Source organism: Etheostoma spectabile, chromosome 12 (genome assembly GCF_008692095.1).
Source record: "Etheostoma spectabile isolate EspeVRDwgs_2016 chromosome 12, UIUC_Espe_1.0, whole genome shotgun sequence".
Classification (NCBI taxonomy): Eukaryota; Metazoa; Chordata; class Actinopteri; order Perciformes; family Percidae; genus Etheostoma; species Etheostoma spectabile.
The window spans coordinates 20,067,896-20,087,736 of record NC_045744.1 but is presented as its reverse complement, the minus strand read 5'-3'; the positions used below and the strand labels follow the sequence as shown (position 1 = coordinate 20,087,736).

The window sequence follows — 19,841 nt, the reverse complement described above, 5'->3', positions numbered from 1 at the left end:
GCTGAACCGAACAAGCAAACAATAATAAAAATGAGCTGAATGAAATAAATAATGAGCTGAGAGGAACTGCAGTTTTATTAAATCCTGTGCATTTGGCCCTATGAATGACCCCTTTTACAATTTGACCTATACACAAATATTGATGAGTGCACCTTTTAAGATATGTGTTCACCAAAACGTATTACATATGTCATGAGGCTTAGCTTCATATTGTTTTCTTATTGCATATTAGAAGATGATTGAAGACCATATAAGCGTATACTCCCCAGATTACGTTTTTAACTGGAAAATGTGACCTGTAATGTTTCCTATTCTGTAGGCAGGGGCATCGGACTGGGGGGAAAAAGGGGACTGAGTACCCAGTGCCCTCATGTGAGGAGGGCCCAAAAATATGCTAGAATGAATAGCTGTGGATGTGGGAGGGGCCCATAGAAAATGCCTTTCTAGAGGGACCAGTATTTTGGGCATATACCCCTGACCGTAGGTGGCATACTATTGTATTTAGTGTCCATTCACTGTTTTATATGAATAGGGGACTTCATCAGTGACTTTCAAATATAATGTAATCATTCTTTTTTGACCATTGTGCATGCAGATTTACTGCATTAATGGCCCATATCATGGTGTCATTTGTTAATGTCCTTGACTATGCAGATTAGGCAAACAACTTATGGAAATAAGCCTTTACTTTAGCCAATTTAAATTAATATGAGCAGCTCAACCCGCTATTTTTATTCAGCCCTAGAATTCCCAAAAAGGGATGTTTTATGGAAATGACTGATTAAAATCAATTTTTTGTTTCATCGTTTTTGCTTATCTTTGCATAACTGAGCTTGTTTGACTGAACAGGCACACTGTTTAATTCTAATATATTTTTTCTCTCATTCTTTTTGAATCATTTTTCTCTAAATCCTTGCTTTTCTAGTATTGTTTTGGCCAGACTGTTACTTAGCATCAATTGGTAACCTTTCTTTCATAATACATAATACTTTTCATAATACTAATCAAATTAAAAAGAGAAAAGAAGTGTGATACAGGCAGGAAAGACAGAAACGTCTCTACACACCTGGCCGGAGGGAGCACTTACACAATTCCTTCTGTTCTAATTTTAAATAGGCATGCGATTATCCGGCTGAGTGGGAATCTTTACTAAAACTAAAATCCTTCTCCAGTGGCAAATCACTGCTGTCGTTCTTTCTTTGTGCTGTCATAGGACAATTTATAACTCTTTTTGACATTTTCCAAATTGCACAATGTGTCTGATTTTGATTTCAGTTTTCAGCTGGGTAGCATCAGATTGGACACGAGGATGTGGTAAATTGCAAACACTGTACGTGCAACATTATGGGTCCAAATTACAATCACACTATGTCTGGATCTCATCTTCCCTGTCATTTTCTCTCAAATATCCTGTTCCGTATCCTTAAAAAGGAAAATAATGGCATCAGAGAAAAAAATAAATAAATCCGTTCTCATTGCAATAATTCAGGGTAGAGATATGGTATGATGTTGAAACTGACAATCCCTGTCTGTCCCCTGTGTTTCTACAGACTGTGTGCTTTTGACTTGACTTGACTTTGATCTGTATCCTGCTTCTTAGCGAGATTCTCTGACACTGTCCTCGCCTTTTCCGCTTGCTCTTTGACTCTCACGCTTGCTGTCTCATTTGCTCTCCGGTTTCTGTCTGATTCTGTCTCTCTCCTCGCTGCTAACCTGTCCTCAGGGCAAGCTCAACAACCTTCATCCGAGCATCTTGTACCTGCGCTTATTCCCCTTCACTTGCAGATACTCGTTTGGATACTGCTGCATCACTCAACCACACAAACTAGTTCATGAGTCATTAAAATCAAAGAGAAGATAAGTTAAATAAACATGGGGATGTGACCTGACCCAGTCATCTGGTATCAGTGCTTCCTGGAGTACATGTATGAGCTGATATGGAAAGTCACAATAGTCTTCTTTCTCCCATATTTCCACACGCTGCCAGAAGAGCTATTTTCCGTTTGACCTTTTCCTTAAGCCAGAAAGACCAGCATTCTATCATACAGGCTTTAAACAAACCCCCAGATGAGACAAATTTATTTGAAAAAGAAAACAAAATCAAACAATGAAATTATTACTCAAACTGTCCATTGATCCCAGATTACAAACTGGCTCACTTGTTCAACATAGATCTTTCAGTGTAGTTCAGTAGTACAGTTTACGTATGATATGAGAGATTATTACTGACATTTCAAGTCTGCTCACATTCAGGTTCACCTTTAAATAAAGTGCTTTAGATTATCTGGCTAATGTGTTTGCTTGTTCACAGCCATTGATTGTTTGATTGTATAATTGCTTAGATCACTCACTGGTAGTGATAGCCAAATGAAACATCATGAAGCTTTGTGAGCCATTTTCTTAATTTCCTGAGCCCACTAGATAGCGCTGTCTGTTCAAGAAATTGTTGAAAGCACTCTGAATTGCCATTCCTTGGGCCTTTTTTCTTTAAAACAAGAGCACCATCTAGAGACAACAAATCCATCTAATAGTTCATGAAGCCACATTTGGAAATCCCTAGTTTTAAGTGTAATGTACGGAGCACCGGAAGTGACATTGAGGGGGGGAAAACGAAGAAAAAAAATTAAATGATATATATGTTAAAAAAATGAATAAAAATCATGTACTTGGGACTTTTGCATGATCTTGACTTTGTTTTGCAAGATCTCAAGTTTTATTTGCGAGATCTTGACTTTGACATGGAGGGGAAAAAAACAAAGAAAAAAAAGAACATCTTGACTTTATAACTCGAGATCTTGAGTTTATTGGTTTAGTGTTTGTCCCCAGTAGGTTCCATACTTTTTTTTTTCCTCCAGGAAAGTCGAGATCTCGAGTTAAGAGATTGTCCCCAGTACATGTTTATTTATTTGTTTAGTTTTTTTTATTCCCGCCATGTAACCTCCGGGATTCCGCATTAATGTCTAAGGTAACATCTTTTCTTTAAACCAAGAGCGCCATCTAGTGGGCTCAGAAAAAAAGAAAGCTCCATGAAGCTTCATTTGACCATTACTAATCATTGGAATAATCAATGTTCCAAGATCTCTTTAATTACTTTGAGTACTATGTTATAATAAGTGGTAGTGATGGCCCAAAACAACAACATAACACCTTAATTGTAATAAAGTGAAATTATCCTTCGGGTGTTTCCCAAAGTGGGAAAGACAGGCCAAGGTTGCCATAACATTTACACTAACTATAGTTTTACTAACAACATTTACAATTTTATATTTTTCAAACGCGTCAAAATGGAAGAAATAAGTAGCCTAATATACCTTGAAATCACCATATTAAAAACTGGTAAATATGGCAGGTATGCTGCAGCTGATATTGGTAATGCTAGGGAAAAACTCAGATGCAGGTTTGGGAGACTTTGATAAAATACAGACAAGCAGTCAATGAACTCTTGATTGAGAGAATTAGGATAAAGCAGTAGCAAGCTGTCAGGCTTGGTTATGCAAATATATTTAAAATCTTGTTCTTTTGCAGGTTCAGTTTGTCGTTCTCTCGGAAATAGGCTAAGGTGTGTGTCAATGTCCCTTCAAAAAGAGATGGTCCCTGAACAAAATATTTCCTTATCATAAAGCAACCTCGAGACATAAATTCCTACTTGAACACAGGACAGGTTTAGTGTTGGAGTTTGGCCGAATAGATCTCCTCATCCGCTGAACTTTAACATAGGAGTAACCGGATGTTACCTAAGTTTTCCCCCTTCTCCCCCTTGTGTGATCTTACCATAACATGGTGTTTCTGGAAATTCCACCCCACGGAAGACATAGTCTTCGGTTGTCATAGACCGAACAGATAGAACACGCTTCCTGACACAGAGGTTGGAGCAAGCAATGAAGATAACTGTCACTAATGGAGCTCGAAGAAAATGTTGATGTTCTACATCTGAGACAACTGATCCTGAGCCAGCCAAAACAAACCAACATTAAGGGAATGTGCCCATCTTATCTGTGTGTGCTTGTCTTTTTCATTCCCGTAATACATATACAACAAAACAAAAGAATGTCAAATGTCAGTGTAGACAGACCTACATGGCTGAGCTCTCTTTCATCTCTCCATGCACCACATCTTGTCATCGCAAGGGCGAAGAGACTGCAGGCAGTAACTGCACCTGGCCAAGAAATGTTTCGGCACATAGCCCCTATGAACACAGATTGTTTACACTTAGTTTTTTTAAGAAGGATTGAACACAAAAGTTTCCCCTTTTCCAGTCTATGCTCATATTGGTTTCTGGCTCAAGCTACATTTATTTGTCATATATATACACTATACGTATGACTCTCAGGAAAAAGTAAATACATATTATTCCCAAGTTGTCAGACTATCCCTTTGTTAAAACATGTAAACCATACCTTTAACAGTCTGGGCTTTGACCTCAGTACTTTCAATTGAGATATGGCTTATAGCTGCTTATATTCCACTAGGAAATCATTCAAAAGCCATGTTCTGAACTTTCCTGTACTTTGTCTCAAGGTGAAATGGTCGCACAACAGCATGAGAGCTGCTGTCATTTAAAAACACTGTAGGTGTTACTCACTAAATTGCATCTGCAACCTTTTTCAAGTTGTGCTGTTGGCATTACGGCTTTGACTTTGATCCGTATTCGACTTGGCAAGATTCTCTGAATCTGTTCTCCCCTTTGACTCCCTCTTTCTCTCTCTGCTTTTTTTTTTTCTCCTGTCCCCTTTTTTCTGTCTCTGTCTTAAATGGCATCATTCTCCCTTCAGGGCGGGATGATCGCCCTTCTGCTGTCCATCCTGTGCTTGGTCCTGATCCTCTACACCCGCAGGCGCTGGTGTAAACGCCGTCGCATCCCTCAGCCCCAGAAGAGCGCCAGCGCTGAGGCGGCTAATGAGATCCACTACATCCCCTCCGTGCTGATGGGAGGCCAGGCCCGGGAGAGCTTGAGGAACTCTCGGGTCAGGGCCGAACTCCAGCGGTACCCTCAGCATCCGGGAGACACCGATTTTGGATGGGTATAAGCAAGGCTTGAGTGGAATTGTGTGTTTGTGTGTGTGTGTGTGTGTGTGTGTGGTGTGTGTGTGTGTGTTGTGTGTGGTGTGTGTTTGTGTGTGTGTGTGTGTGTGTGATGAAATATATAAATGTGGTTATTCCACATTTTACACTGGCAACAATAGGTTAGAATTGTTTAAAATCACTAGTTAGAAAGCAGCTCATATAGTGCCACCTGCACACAGCACACTTATTTCTAGTCTGCTATGAGTTCTGAGGTCTAAGATTATAAAACTTCTTCCCTTATCATTACATCCACCATGCATGTCACACTTTAAAATCTTGACTGCTTCATCAAACATGTTAGCCGTTTGTGATATTTAGTCTAATTTAGATACAATCCAAGATCGTATAATGCATATTGATTTCTACCTCATCCCCAGGTATGAGTACGACATCACAGACCTGCGTCACCATCTGCAGCGGGAGTGTATGAACGGTGGCGAGGAGTTTGCCAGCCAAGTCACCCGTACCCTGGACTCCCTCCAGGGCTGTAATGACAAGAATAATATGGACCTCACACCTGGTAAGTTGACTGATGCTCAAACAGCCAGGCCAATATGAAAAAAGATTCTAGGTTTTATTAAATCAACTACAAGAACACTTCAAAAACACTAAGGGTAATGGACTTTCTAAGTCAACAAAATAAAGAGGACCAGTCTAAACTGGGGTCTTAAGCATCAGGGGTGTTGAGTCTGTAGTGTAGCAATGAAGGAGTGGGCAGCATCACTTGTTCTGTCTGCGGCATCTCATGGGCTTCCATGCGGCGAGTTTTTGCCTGTCCGTGTACATCCAACATTTTGTTAAAAATATATAAGTGTAAAAGATCTAGATGTTTTCCTTTTCACGTTTCCACCTCAGCTCATGTCCTTTCAACCGTCCCTCTTTCTCTCCCCCCTTTCCTGTCTATCTGTACTATCTCATGAAGAATGCATTAACAGGCTCCCAGCCCCACAAAAAAAATATTAATAATTACTAAATAATGCATTCTCAGCCTAAAGTGTGTTTTAATTATTATGTAGTAGGTTGGGATACCAGGGGAGTAATATTGCTTTTTTGCCTATGAAACTTTTAAAATAATTTTTAAATAACAAACTACCTAGATTCTGCGGCAGAAGCTTTCGCCTATCTCATTAGCCTCATTTTTTTTTCCTCCTCCTACACAGCCATACATTTTACATTAAACAAAAACAACGTAATAAGACAGTGTGTGGTTACATTTTCTATTATTGAGGACATAAGGGTATACGAATTGTTTTCTAAGCAGGGACCAGTATAGTTATATAATAATCAAGTTGCCGTCATTTAGATGATCAGTGTGAAAACAAAGAAGTAATTGGATTTTTAATGAATTACCTTAATGGGTGTTATTTTTATCATATAGGTGGAAAGTAATCATCTGAGTCAAAGTAGACAAAATGAGGACTAAGGACGTAGGCTTCAAATGCTTTGTCAATGTAAAGAGGACAGAAAATACAAATTAAGGAATTTGTTTTAGCAGTTTTCATTATCAGTGTAAGAACATTTGTTGTGTGACTGACACCACATATAAATATAAAACTGCAGGTATTCTTTCAAAGTGTTAATTCCTCACACTTGGAATTATCAAAAGGCTTATGTGCCTGACAATAATTTGTTCTAGAAGATCTATTTTTCATAATCAGTGGACGTCCTGAATTTCAATTAGCAGCACATTTACTGCTCGGATTCGTCAAGAGATCGGTTATGGTGGCAGCGCTCTCACATGGTGTGCAGCCCCACCCCAGAGTTGAGGGAAAGCTGAGTAATCCTGTGTGCATTATGCATTTAAGATGGTTAATGCGATGGGCTCAAGAAATAGAAAATGCAGGCTGCAGGCAAGGCTGCCTGCATATTGAACAATATAAACAACTTCAGAGGTCACTCAGAAAATGGCATTGGAAATTTAAACTAAAATAACAAAGATTTCTGTAAATATTTTTTGGCTGTCCTGACCTTTCTATTTAAAATAATAAAATAGTCAATAAACAACTGAACAAAATAATGTAAGGCCTTGTTGCATTATATCTCTCATTAACATAGTTCTGAGAGGCTTTCAATGAGTGGTGATGTACAGAATAACATCACCGGGACTATGCACGTATATGTATGTATGTATCTTAAATTGTAAGAAACTTTGCACCTCAAAGATGAATATATTTCCACAAATACCATTTAAGTTGATTTCTGAATGGTTGTCTGAAATGGACGAGGGAAGGAAAGAAGCCTGGATACTTCAATGCAAACCTTCAGTTGTGCTCATTAGACTGCGGGAATGTGAGCTGCCCGGTCCAGCACTAGGCTGCTTCAAATTGAAGCTAACGATATATGATATAACATATGATATAAACATCGGCAGACTGGAGAGCATGAAGTGATGGAGCAACGTACTGTGACTGTTACTGTTGTGGACTGTCATCAGACTCTTATATCACTAGATGCATAGTCTATATCCACGATGTTCTACTTCTGGCATTGCTCCAGACCGCTTGAAATTCCGCTGGAGGTCACTCTTTTTGCCCGTCACCTTCCGCTTTCTTTGTGCTGTAATTTGAAACTCTGAGGACTATGATTACCTGCTCCTCAGATCTCTGCAGGGTAAATCCAGACAGCTAGTTAGACTATCTGTCCAATCTGAGTTTTCTGTTCCATGACTGAAACATTTGAGCTGTACACGTTACTCTAAAACAAGTTCCTTCCAGAGGCTATTGCAGTGTCAGGCGGCACCGTGGCTCTGTCCGGCATTTAGCACCTCCCAAGGCGATTGTGATTGGTTTATAGAAATGTCAATATACCAGAGCACATTTTTCCCATCCCGGAATGCTATGTGGACTAGCCAGACCCTTCTGCGCGAAGCAAGACTACTGGTTTCATAAAAATTGGAAACATACGTACTTCATACAAAGTAGTCGGCCTGTGATTACTTACTCGCATCAAAGTCTCTTGGGGCGCTGCACAGAGGCTGCCTTTGGTATTTGTTTGTTGCTGTTTTGTTTCTTTTTTATGTCTACCTGTGTGATTGTGACTGTTTTTATTGCTGCGTCTTTCTCACATCGGAGCAGTAATCATGGATCTCGCCCTGTGCTGCATGATCAGCTTGTTTAGTGTGATTTTAAACAACTATTGCACCCAAGGACTCAATCCTGATGCTGCTGGCGGCATTGTTCGTGAGTTTCACTACAGCAGAGAAACTCTGCTGCTGCTGCTGCGTAATCACTTACCAACGGATTTTTCAAATGTTGGTGAGTTAATACCAAACTGTCTTAAAAAGAACTCTAGCACAGATACTGCACGGAAAAAGCGAAAACGTGGATCCAATGGCGGCATTTGTCACGGGCTGAAAAAGCTGAAGAATAAGCTCCCTCTGCCTACAGTCCTGCTAATCAACGCACAGTCCCTGAGAGCAACGGCAGACGAGCTGTCAGCCAACGCCCGCTGCCTGCACGAGTACAGGAGCGCCTGTGTCTTAGCGATTACTGAGACTTGGCTGGACAAGAATATTGAGTCCAGTGCTATGGAGTCCACGGGTTTCTCTGTGTTTAGAAGAGACCGAGACCCGGACATCGCTGCCTTCTAATCAGAGACGAGTGGTGTGGGGCAGTGACGGTGAGGGAGCAGCTGTGCGCCCCGGACATAGAGATGTTGTGTCTTTCTCTCCGACCCTACCATCTTCCCAGGGAGTTTCCTCAAATCTTTTTTACCGTGGTTTATATACACGGATATACAGCGGATTTTAAAAAAGCCACTGAAACCATATTTAATACCTCACAGAAACTTGAGTCTCTCTCTCCAGATGCTCCAAAATTTATTCTTGGAGATTTTAATAGGTGCTCTATAAAAAAGTCCTTACGCACCTTTTATCAGTATGTTGACTGCCACACAAGGAAGAATCAGACTCTGGAGATGTGCTCCGGAACTGTTAAGGACGCATATACTGCCTCCCTGCTTCCACCACTGAGGGCATCTGACCACAATGTGGTATGTCTCTGTCCTGTCTATAAGAGACTATATGAGAGGGAAAAACCTCAAATAAAGACTGTTAAGATGTGGAGTAATGACAGCATTTAGGCCTTGCAAGGATGTCTTGAGTGTACACTATGGGAAATATTTGATGCTTAGGATATTAATGAACAGGTTGTGGCTGTGTCTGATTATATCTGTTTCTGCGTCTGTAATACCCACAAAGACATACAAGGTATATTCTAATGATACGCCTTGGGTATCTGGGAAATTGAAAAAAAAACGTATTAAACAGAAAAAAAAGCTTATCAAAATCAGGATGAGTCTGCAATGAGGGACAAACAGAGAGAAATAAAAAGGGACATACAGCTGGATAAGCTCAGCTACAAACAGAAGCTAGAAGCCTCCCTGGCTTCTGGCGACTCCAGAGAGACATGAAAAGGAATTAAAAAACATGACCTCCATTCCACACAAGGGCAGGGAAAAGCCCTGCTTTACCCTGACTGGCAATGATGACGGAAAGGAAATGGCAAACTAACTTAATTCATTCTTCTGCCGTTTTGAGAGCAGCTTGAGTGCTGAGGCTTTCACCTTTACTACACTTCTTTCTAGCATAAGCATAAAAGAGACAGAAGTACTCCAATTATTTAAAGGATGTAATATTAGAAAAAGCCCTGGCCCTGACCATATTGGAGGAGATGTTCTTAAATACTGTGCGGAGCAACTTACATCTGTATTTACAGGAATTTTTAAGTCCTCTCCCAACAGGAAAAAAAGTCCCTACGTTCTAGAAAACATTCACAATTGTATCAGTGCCAAAAATCCCCAGGCCTAAAGCGCCTAATGACTTCAGGCCTATTGCGTTAACTTCACTGGTAATGAAGTGCTTTGAGTGCCTAGTTAAGAGCTACATTATCTCTAAAACACAGCATCTTCTAGACCCTATGCAATTTGCGTATCAAGCATTCAGAGGAGTTGAAGATGCTGTTGCAACTCAACTGCATCTTCTGCACATTCATCTGTTTTTGCTGATTTTTCTTCTGCTTTTAATACCATTAAGCCCAGTATTTTGGCAAATGTTTTAACATTTTTACTTGAAGATGATGTGGTCTCATGGATTGTTGTTTTTCTTAGCTGTAGAATACAGCGAGTCAGAGTTGGTACGTCAGTCTCTGACAAAATGTACATGCACAGCATCTCCACAGGGATGTGTTTTATCTTCTCTGATGTTCATCCTGTACACAAACTCATGCACCAGCACTTTACCTACAGGCACTTAATTAAGTATGCGGATGATACCGCCCTGGTTAGTCTCATCTATGACCAAGAAGAAGAGCATGGGCCAGTTCTTGACTTTTTTATTGACTGGTGTGAGAAGTCAAACCTTATTTCAAATACCTCTAAAACAAAGGAGATGTCAATTGATTTTAAGAAAGCACAATCCCCTAAACCCTCTCTTATAGAGGGGATCCTTTAGATACTGTCACAAAGTATAAGTACCTTGGCATGGTGCTCGACCACAAACTTAAATGGGACATTTGGACTGACAGATTATATACTATGTCCCAACAAAGAATGTTCTCTCTAAGGAAACTGTTGTCCTTTAACGTCAGCAGCAGTATACTTCAATCATTTTATTGTGCTTTTGTTGAAATCTGTTGGTTTGGCAACGCCACTGAAGCACAGAAAAAGTACATTAGTAAAATATCAGGTATTTCGTTCCCAAGTATGGAAAATACATATAAAACAGAACACTAAGAAAGGCAAACAGCATTGTGGGTAATCAGAAGCACCCCCTTGCCTCCTCATTTGAACTGCTGCCTTCAGGACCACGATACTGTGCTCCTCTGTTTACAAAAAACAGATCCAAGTTCTGTTTTGTTCCACAGGCCATCAAATTCCCTAATAATGAAGGTCCTGTACAGTCATAAGGTTTCTTATTTTATTTTTTATTTTATTTTTTTCAGCTGGTCTGGAACCTTATCTCCATATGCCCGAGTGCTCTGATCTATGTTATGAGTATCAATGTAAACCTGTTACAGGTTTTCTTTGTCTTGTTTGTCTTAATGTTGTTTAAAAATGCCATGTGATGCAATTTCTGCTGCAACCTAATTTCCCCATGGGGACAATAAACATAAAACAAACATACCTGGAGACCTAGTTTACAGTAGCAGGATAGTGTGCTACACCACTCACTCTTGTGTGATATCGCTTAATTAAATGTTGAGAGCATTTTATGTATGTGCTTGGGAATATTTAACTATGTTATAAAGATTTACATTTTTTATTGTTATTTTCCTCGTACCACGTTTTGAAACTCAATTCTCCTATGGTTGTGCACACACATTTTTGTCAGGAATCACAGACAAACAAGTTTGTTTTTAGTGCTAATATCACGGTGCTAACATGCTCAAAATGATAGTGCTAAAATACTGGTGCTTAGAATGTAGGATCTTTTCCATGTTGACCATCTAAGTTTTACTTTGTTAGCATGCTAACATTAGCACTAAACAGTGATACCTAAACATGTCACTCTGTGACACAGAAGATATGTTACCTTATTCTATAACAGTTAAAGTTGGGACCTTTTCAAAACATTAGAAATTATTCTATTGGTAAAATTTCATCAGCATCCATCTAATAATTGTACAGATATTTCAGTCTGGACCAAAGTGTTCGTTGTATTAGAGAAATCATGTTCTATGATATAGTTTTTTTTTTTATCATGTCCCGGGAACTTCATCCCTTGATTTTTACCAACATAGATGATTTCATCCGCTGAGACTTAAATGCGTTCTGCAAATCACCTTAATGAGTTTTAATTTCATGCCACGCACGCACGCACGCACGCAACGCACGCACGCACGCACGCACGCACGCACGCACGCACGCACGCACGGTAAACAACATGCTGGATGTGTTTTCTTAGCATTACTATACTTAATGCTTGTTTTAATTCCTTCAGCCAAGAACAACACGTTCTTTTTCCAAGTGGCTGCCTTCTCATTTTGGAGAGAAAGCTTTTAGTTTGTGCCTCTAATTCTTCTAGCTTTTACTGTAGTTCCCTGTGTTTGTAATAAAATCCCACTTCTCCACAGTGAGTGACAACACCAAGCTGGCCCTAATGAACAAATACAAGGACAACATCATCGCCACAAGTCCAATCGACAGCAACCACCAGCAGAACACCCTGCTTCCACACAACACCTCCACCAGCCAACGTAAACGTCTCTCCAGCAACACCCGTGGTGAGTCACTCTTTCCCATAGATTAACCCTCTCACAGAGAATAGAAGAATATGGATCACATTTAACACCATCGCTCCATGAGTCTACCCGCCTACCAGACCCACAGATGAACATTGTTGTATTTTTACACTGTGGCTGTCAGGTAAAAGCCTGGTGACTTAGCCTTCTTTTTGGTCGGATATGTCTGGGGGCGGGAGCAAGAAAGTAAATACCGGAAGAAAGTACTGTGCAGTGTTGGGAAAGTGTTTTACAACTAACTAGTAACTAGTTACTTCAGAAAGTAACTAATGCGTTACTTTCAAGTACATTTTTAAATGCTCAAATGTGACCCCACCTCCACCCCTCTTTAACGGAACATAAAATACATGTGCATGTTCAATTATTTATGATAAATCTGAATATTATAATGAAATGGACACATATTACAATACATTATTAACAGAAACTGTACACAAATCTAGTTTTTGCCTCTCCAGTTTGGAGAGTTTGCTGCGCTGCTGCATCGCAGACTGCTAAACACACCTGACTACAGGAGACATTAGCTCAGACTGGCGGAGTTTGTATAGTTGGTGCGGTTCGAGTACGGGTCAGTTGACAGTGTACCAAGACCACCTCTTCAAGCAGGTCTTGGTACGCTTGTTTTGTACGCTTTGGTGCGCGCCAGAGTTTGATTGCCGCTGGTGCGGGGCAAATGAACCGCACCAGCGGGGCAATCAAACTCTTGTTCGATTCAACCAAACTAAAGGCTGTTGGTCTGAAAACGCCCTAAGTGACTGATGGGAACAACAATCTTTGAAATTGGTCTCGTATTAAGCGAGATCCCTGCGGTCAACAGCGGCAAAACAAGCTACAATGTAAGTTAATAGGGCAATTGTCCAGCTTGGTTTTAACTTCACAAAAGTGCTTGTTTTGTAACTTACAGGCTCAGATCAATATTCTAAGTGACAACATTATGGAAAGGATGTCTATGGAAGTTGACCTTTTTGTTAAAGAGTAAGATTTTTTATAAAAACATCCGTAAAATTGCGTTTGCTAAACCCACCAGATTCCACGTAAATAAATAGGGATTTTAGAATCATAAAATACACTTTAGTCAACATTGACAGAAAAAAAATTTAACTATGAAAAACTATGAAAAAAAACTATGAAAAGCCGTTTTGGGTCGTTTTCCACTTTTACAACCATCACCACTCTAATATTGGTTGAAAGTTTACCGATTTACATGTGAAAATATGTCCGTTACTTCCACTTTCTTTGTGTTGTAAATTTAAACTCTGGTTTATGAGGACTATGGTTAATTGCTCCTCAGATCTCTGCAGGGTAAATCCAGACAGCTAGCTAGACTATCTGTCCAATCTGTTTTCTGTTACACAACTAAAACAACTTTTGAACGTACACATGTTCCACAAAACAAAGTTCTTTCCCAAGGCTTTTTCTGAAAGGGAATAAACTATAATAATGTTTTTAAAAAAACGATAAAACGGTTTCTGGCAATTTAAAAAATGTGTTTAGCACCATGTGTACACTGGGGGCATATTGTAAGCAGCGCATTGGACAAACAGAAGATTCAGTGATATGTCTGTGTGCACAGGGACGCGTTTCAGCCCTATATTGATTGTAGGTCACAAGCGTTTTGGCAGCGCTAAAAGCACGCCACGCAACCCTGTAGTTACACAAGTTGAACAGAAGAAAATACATGTCACGCCTTATATAACAAATATTTTTAATTGGTACAGCTGCCGTTATGCTATTATGCATATGCCTGACAATTGTAATGATTGATAGAGAGCTACACTATGGAAATATGGAGATATATACTGTATTCATTCTAGTTTGACTTTTAGGTGCATAGGCTGCTGCCTCATGGAAACCGTTATGTCTAATTCCTAGTTATTTGTTTATCTGCCCAGGATCATTGAATCACTTCAAAGGCCATGGCACGCTCAAACGTGAATTGTTGCTAGTGTGAAAATATTTCAGTGAAAATTAGGCATGGAGTGGAGATATTAGGTGTTGAAATTACAAGAGTATTGCAATCAATGCCCAGCTGCACACATCTACAAAAGGTTTGTCTATGACTGCTCCATGGAAGGTAAGAAATCATGGTGAGTCACTGAATACCACCACACAGGTTTGACATAATGAATGCCCTTTGGAAAAGTCCCAAGGATCCTGAGACATTTTCAATTCATTGGACAAAAGTGATCAATAATACAGTAAAAAAAAAAAAAATCGAAGGCTTTGTTAGAAAAACATCAGGATACTTAATGTCTTTGCAAGATACTGAGGATAAACCCAGTGACGGAATCCATTTTACCCTGAGAGATGAATGGCCTTTGAACAATAAATAAAATATTTACTGTGAAGGTGTTTGGTGTTTTAAGCCCCCAACGTTGCCTTCCAGACAGCGCTGCCTGGAATACACTAGGATTACGCAATGCTTAGGGTTAAGGTTAGGTGCCTTGAAGTCAACAATTGCAGCGCTGCCTGGAAGTCGACGTTGGGGGCTTACAACACCATTGAGCGAACGTTAACCCTCAAACATATACTGTACATCTCTGTGTTTAAGTGGTATTTCTTTACTAACTAATGCAACCATATTTTTCCATATTCCCATTGATATCAATCCAAAGTACTTTTTTGTGCATGATTCATTTGTACTCACCACTGGCATCAAAAATTCCCTTTTTTGCTCGTATTCACCTCTGACTTTCTAAGATGTGATAGTGTAGGAGTTGTACTATAAGAAAGGAGATTAAGGAATACAGAAAATGAAGAGAGAGAGAGGAGAGAGAGAGAGAGAGGTTACAAGTTCATGGAATGGAGAGACAGTATTCTATTATGATAAACACAAAGAAAAAAAAGGAGCCAGCTACATTTTCAAAATGTCATTTCGGAAGTTTTTAGTTGACCTCAGATCATAATTCACTTTCCTTCACACTTGGCTGCACAAATGTTTATTCTCAGCCCAAGAAAAAACAATTATATGGTGTCAGGCGCTGCGGAGAAATTCCAGAAGTAAACTTTAAAAAAAAAAAAAAAAAAAAAAAGAGTAGTGCACAGTCCAATCCAGAAGTCTTCTCAATCTGTCAGGATGGATGTAATTGTAGAACTACAACACCAGAGCATAAGCCTGTGTGTCACAATGATCTCCTATGTATTTGTTTGAGCACTCATCCATTTTAATTACGTTTCATTCTTGCTTAGTAGAAACCCAACACAACTCTTGGGACTTTTGGGCTTTTTGATTCAGAGAAAGCTTCTTTTTTCTCCTTGGTGCACACCTGCAGCCACCATGGCTTTCCACCTATGAGAGCTTGGATCATAAAAACAGAGAGGAGGAAAACAACATTCAAGTAAACCCTATTTTATCAATGCTAGAGGGTGAAAACAAAGAGTGAATGCCCCAACTACCCAACAGAAAGCAGCACTAGGCACCATTGCCAGCTCCAAATGGCGGTGTTGGGATATTAAAAACTTAACTGCCCAGAAATTCTGTAATATGGTTTCAGTGAACTGTAAACAACATAGCAACGTTTACCTTCCCAGCTATTTCCCAGAAATTAGTCTGGGTGCGTCCCAAAATAAAATAAATAAATAAATAAACCTTTTAATGAGATCGCAGTGTTGGCACAGCAGGGGTTCTCACACAAAAAAATGAAGGACCGTCTGGCAGTGTCATCTGGCAAAGTGCTGCATTGGTCAATCAAATATTTGAAGCACACATGCCTAGTGATCACTTTAGAATGTGAATGTCGTAATTCTGCTGCTTACCCTGCCATGACCACTTTCCCTACTGTAAAAGTCTGCCTCATAGTTTTAACAGAGCCGGGGAAAAATTATTTCTAATATGAAAACAAGCTCCAGTATGTGTTGTATGTTGTCCTGACAAGGAGCTCATGTGGCCCTGTGCATCATTACTGTTGTCTCTTCAAAGCAAAGACAAAAGTATTTTTTTGTTATAGTGTTGTGTAGGTCAGGATGGAGGCTTGGGCATCAAAAGCATCCACCTGCTACTCACATTCTCTCATATACCAACAATCAACATTGGTTTCTTTTAATAATGACTGTAGTTATAGTTTCCTAAACCTAACCAGGTTTTTAAAAAAAAACAGTCAGTAGTAATTGCAGTAAGTCATGTTTCTCTTCCTGACACTGTCTGATAACACTAGTCCAAATTGTTAGCAATCCATATAAATTCGATGGATTATCATGGAAAAGCAAGACATTGTTACCAGAGATCTTTGTAGGCCTAATACACAACACTACCACCAAATAATGCTAAAGAGCCTGTGTTTTTCAGTCCAGCAGTAACTTGAAATATGTCTGTATTTAAAGTAATCCACATTGTCTAGATTCTTATGTAATGTTGTTATGTTGTAATGTTGTCGTCTTAAATTTTGACTCCACCTGGGAGAGTTGGGACAAACCCTTTGTCTTCTGAGTACTCGCCGTGCCAGCCGACGGCTAACGATGGTTATGGACATCACTTGCATGTCTGTTTGTCCAGGTTTTTGAATTTGCGCATATTGCTACAGCAACCTTTTCAAGAAACTGTTTGAAAGAATGAAAGAGGGACGCTGTGTTTGCACGGTCCAACAAGTGCGCCCCCACCGGTAAACTAATTAATTCAGTTGCATGTTCTTTATTTTGACTGCAAGAATGCAAATTATGATACAGAAGAGATGTAACAGAAAGATTCCTGACCAGTCATTGTAATTGTTGTATCAGTTGCATCAGCTTGCTATATGAAAATAGAAGGATTTGCTTCCTAATACACTCAGCCAACACACACACACACACACACACACACACACACCCAACACACACACACACACACACACACACACACACACACACAATTGCACTACTTTGAGGTACAGGTTAGTATTCTCCATAGCCAGCTGCATAGGAATGAGGCTGTCTAAGCAGCCAATTAGAGGTGTTCCATGCAGTTTTGAGTTGCTGTTGTTGGTGTTTCCAGATAGCTATTTTCATCTTTGTCATAAAATATGCACAGACAGAGCTATTGTTGCCCTCAGTGGACAACCTCTGTGAATGTGTGAGGAGGAGGTGGGTAAGGTAATGACTCTCTACCTTTTTGCTGAAGATGCCCAAGTGCCTGTCTTCACTCCATATGTGAGCACATTTAATGGACTCCAGTGTTACCTCTAAAGCTACTAAAAGTACCCAAGTTGCCAAATGGGAGAAAGCAATGTCAGAGTGAGTGAAGAGAGTAGCCCCTAGGCCTGCATCAGTATTTCATGATTATTATTGCTCAGCTTGGGTATAATTTATTCCTAATTAGTTGTGGACCATGCAATATAATGATGTCTAAATGAGTGGATAAAGTTAATGCTATGTTAGAGTTATTGTACTTCTACATACAGTGGTGCTCAAAGTTTACATACACATGCTTAAGTTGACTAAAAGAGGAATAAAAAAATCATGTTTTGGAAATTATTTTAATACCTAAATTAAAAAATGAGGTAAAATCCAACCTTTAAGGACACCAATTTTCTTTGTGAATGAATAACGTATGTGTAATAAATAAATGTCTTATTTAAAATACAGGGGTCATAAGTATACATACCCCTATGTTAAATTCCCATAGAGGCAGGCAGATTTTATTATTAAAGGCCAGTTATTTCCTGGATTCAGGATATTATGCATCCTGATAAAGTTCCCTGGCCTTTAGAATTAAAATAGCCCCACATCCTCACATACTCTTCACCATGCTTAGAGATAGGCATGGTTTTATTTCGTAGACTATACCTGGTTTGATTTGCATTGAGAGATGATTTTATAGAAAGTACCCCATGCCTATCTCTAAGCATGGTGAAGAGTATGTGAGGATGTGGGGCTATTTTAATTCTAAAGGCCAAGGGAACTTTATCAGGATGCATAATATCCTGAATCCAGGAAATAACTGGCCTTTAATAATAAAAATCTGCCTGCCTCTATGGGAATTTAACATAGGGGTATGTATACTTATGACCCCTGTATTTTAAATAAGAACATTTATTTATTTACAATACGTTATTCATTCACAAAGAAAATTGGTGTCCTTAAAGGTTGGATTTTACCTCATTTTTTAATTTAGGTATTAAATAAATTTCCAAAACATGATTTTTTTATTCCTCTTTTTAGTCAACTTAAGCATGTGTATGTAAACTTTTGAGCACCACTGTACATGACAAAGGTTTCCTATTCTAACGTAAGCCCCATTTGGACAGGATTCATTTCTCTGGACGAGGTTTTAACATTCCTGCACTGATCAGTGATTTTAATATGTGGGTAATAATCTACCCCCAACCCGGTGATAATTACAGCCACAATAACTACAGTTTTTTTGTTAACTCACCGGTCCTCCTGGAAGTTTTAATCCCGTACTTGTATTTTAAAGTTTTTTTTTTCAGAGCTAAATGCAAAATTGGTGTGAAAATTAAGTCAAACTTTTTTTGCTAATATGATAGATTGAAACATGCTAAACCAACAAATGGGCCTAGTTGGGTATGACAGAATAAATGAAAGCCATCAGTAGAGCAAGACCCCGTAAAAGTTCATCACATGGGCTGTAATGTCAGCTACATGTAGGGTACTTATATTTTCTTTTGAGCCCCTTATCTGATTACAGTTGGCGATTTTGAACCATTAAAAATATGCTGAATTAGCTTTTAGCAGTTTGCAATGTAGCTATAAATGTACAATCACTAGATTACTTTGTTAATAAAGAAAAGTTAAAAACAGGATGATTCTCAGGCAGGTTCTGAGGAATCTTTTTTTCTAAATAGATTTTTAGACGTTTATTTGCAATGGACATCAGAGTTGATGTTCTTCTCAGGCAATGTAACAGCAAAAACACACTGGACACGGAAGCCCGGTGAGGCGGAGCTATTTTTATTTTGGCGCCCATGTTATCCAATCTGTCAGTTTAAACCAGCTGCGATCAGCGGAGCATCTGCGCCGTCCCGTGTGTCAAACTGTCTGTTTGTCCCCCGGTCTTTCTCTCCGTTTACCTGATTTCGTCTCTCGCTGTAGACACAGCTGAGAAGTCAAAATCACCATCAACCTAGGTGTTTTACTTTGAAATTTGTTTCATTGTGTAAAACCAGGCTCGACACGTTTGGTTGCATCGCCTAGTGCTTGCTCTTGGTGGTAATTGTTGAGTTTCTGTAAATAACATCACAGAGTAGCGCTGTGAGATAACTGTTAAAATTGAATTGAATATGTGGGAAACACTGCAGATAATTCATTAGAATGACATGATTAAGGTTATTGTTTCTGTTGCTGTGACACCCCTATACTGTTTTTAGTTGTTTTGTTTACGTGTCCACTTCCTCCATCAGGATTGATTGTCATTCTGGTGTCATTACCCTCTCACTTACTCGACTCTAGCACCCTTCCATATTTATAGAGATGTGGAGCACTGGACATAATCTTTTTTTTTGCTTTATAAGAGGTACTTGTGCATGCTGAGGTGCGGCTGAACATCATGCAGTAAATACTTAGTGGGGCCTGTCTTGTTTTCCTAGAAGCAGTGAGTGCAGCAACTTT

At 39.4% G+C, this 19,841-nt stretch overlaps 1 protein-coding gene and 1 long non-coding RNA gene across 2 annotated transcripts in view; one reads left to right on the top strand and one right to left on the bottom strand.

Annotated features, from left to right (window-relative positions):
- The window catches only part of LOC116699838 (astrotactin-1-like), a 372,650-nt gene that overhangs the window by 84,526 nt on the left and 268,283 nt on the right, over positions 1-19,841 (top strand). Inside the window, 4 exon segments of the mRNA XM_032532626.1 lie at positions 4,773-4,966; positions 4,968-5,021; positions 5,442-5,584; positions 12,135-12,284. Of these exon segments, the coding sequence (XP_032388517.1) occupies positions 4,773-4,966; positions 4,968-5,021; positions 5,442-5,584; positions 12,135-12,284 (541 nt within the window).
- Positions 10,749-14,013, bottom strand: LOC116699842 (uncharacterized). Its single transcript, XR_004334524.1, has 3 exons — positions 14,000-14,013; positions 11,977-11,982; positions 10,749-10,938 (listed from the first exon to the last, which is right to left on the bottom strand). It is a non-coding gene; the product is annotated as an uncharacterized LOC116699842 (long non-coding RNA).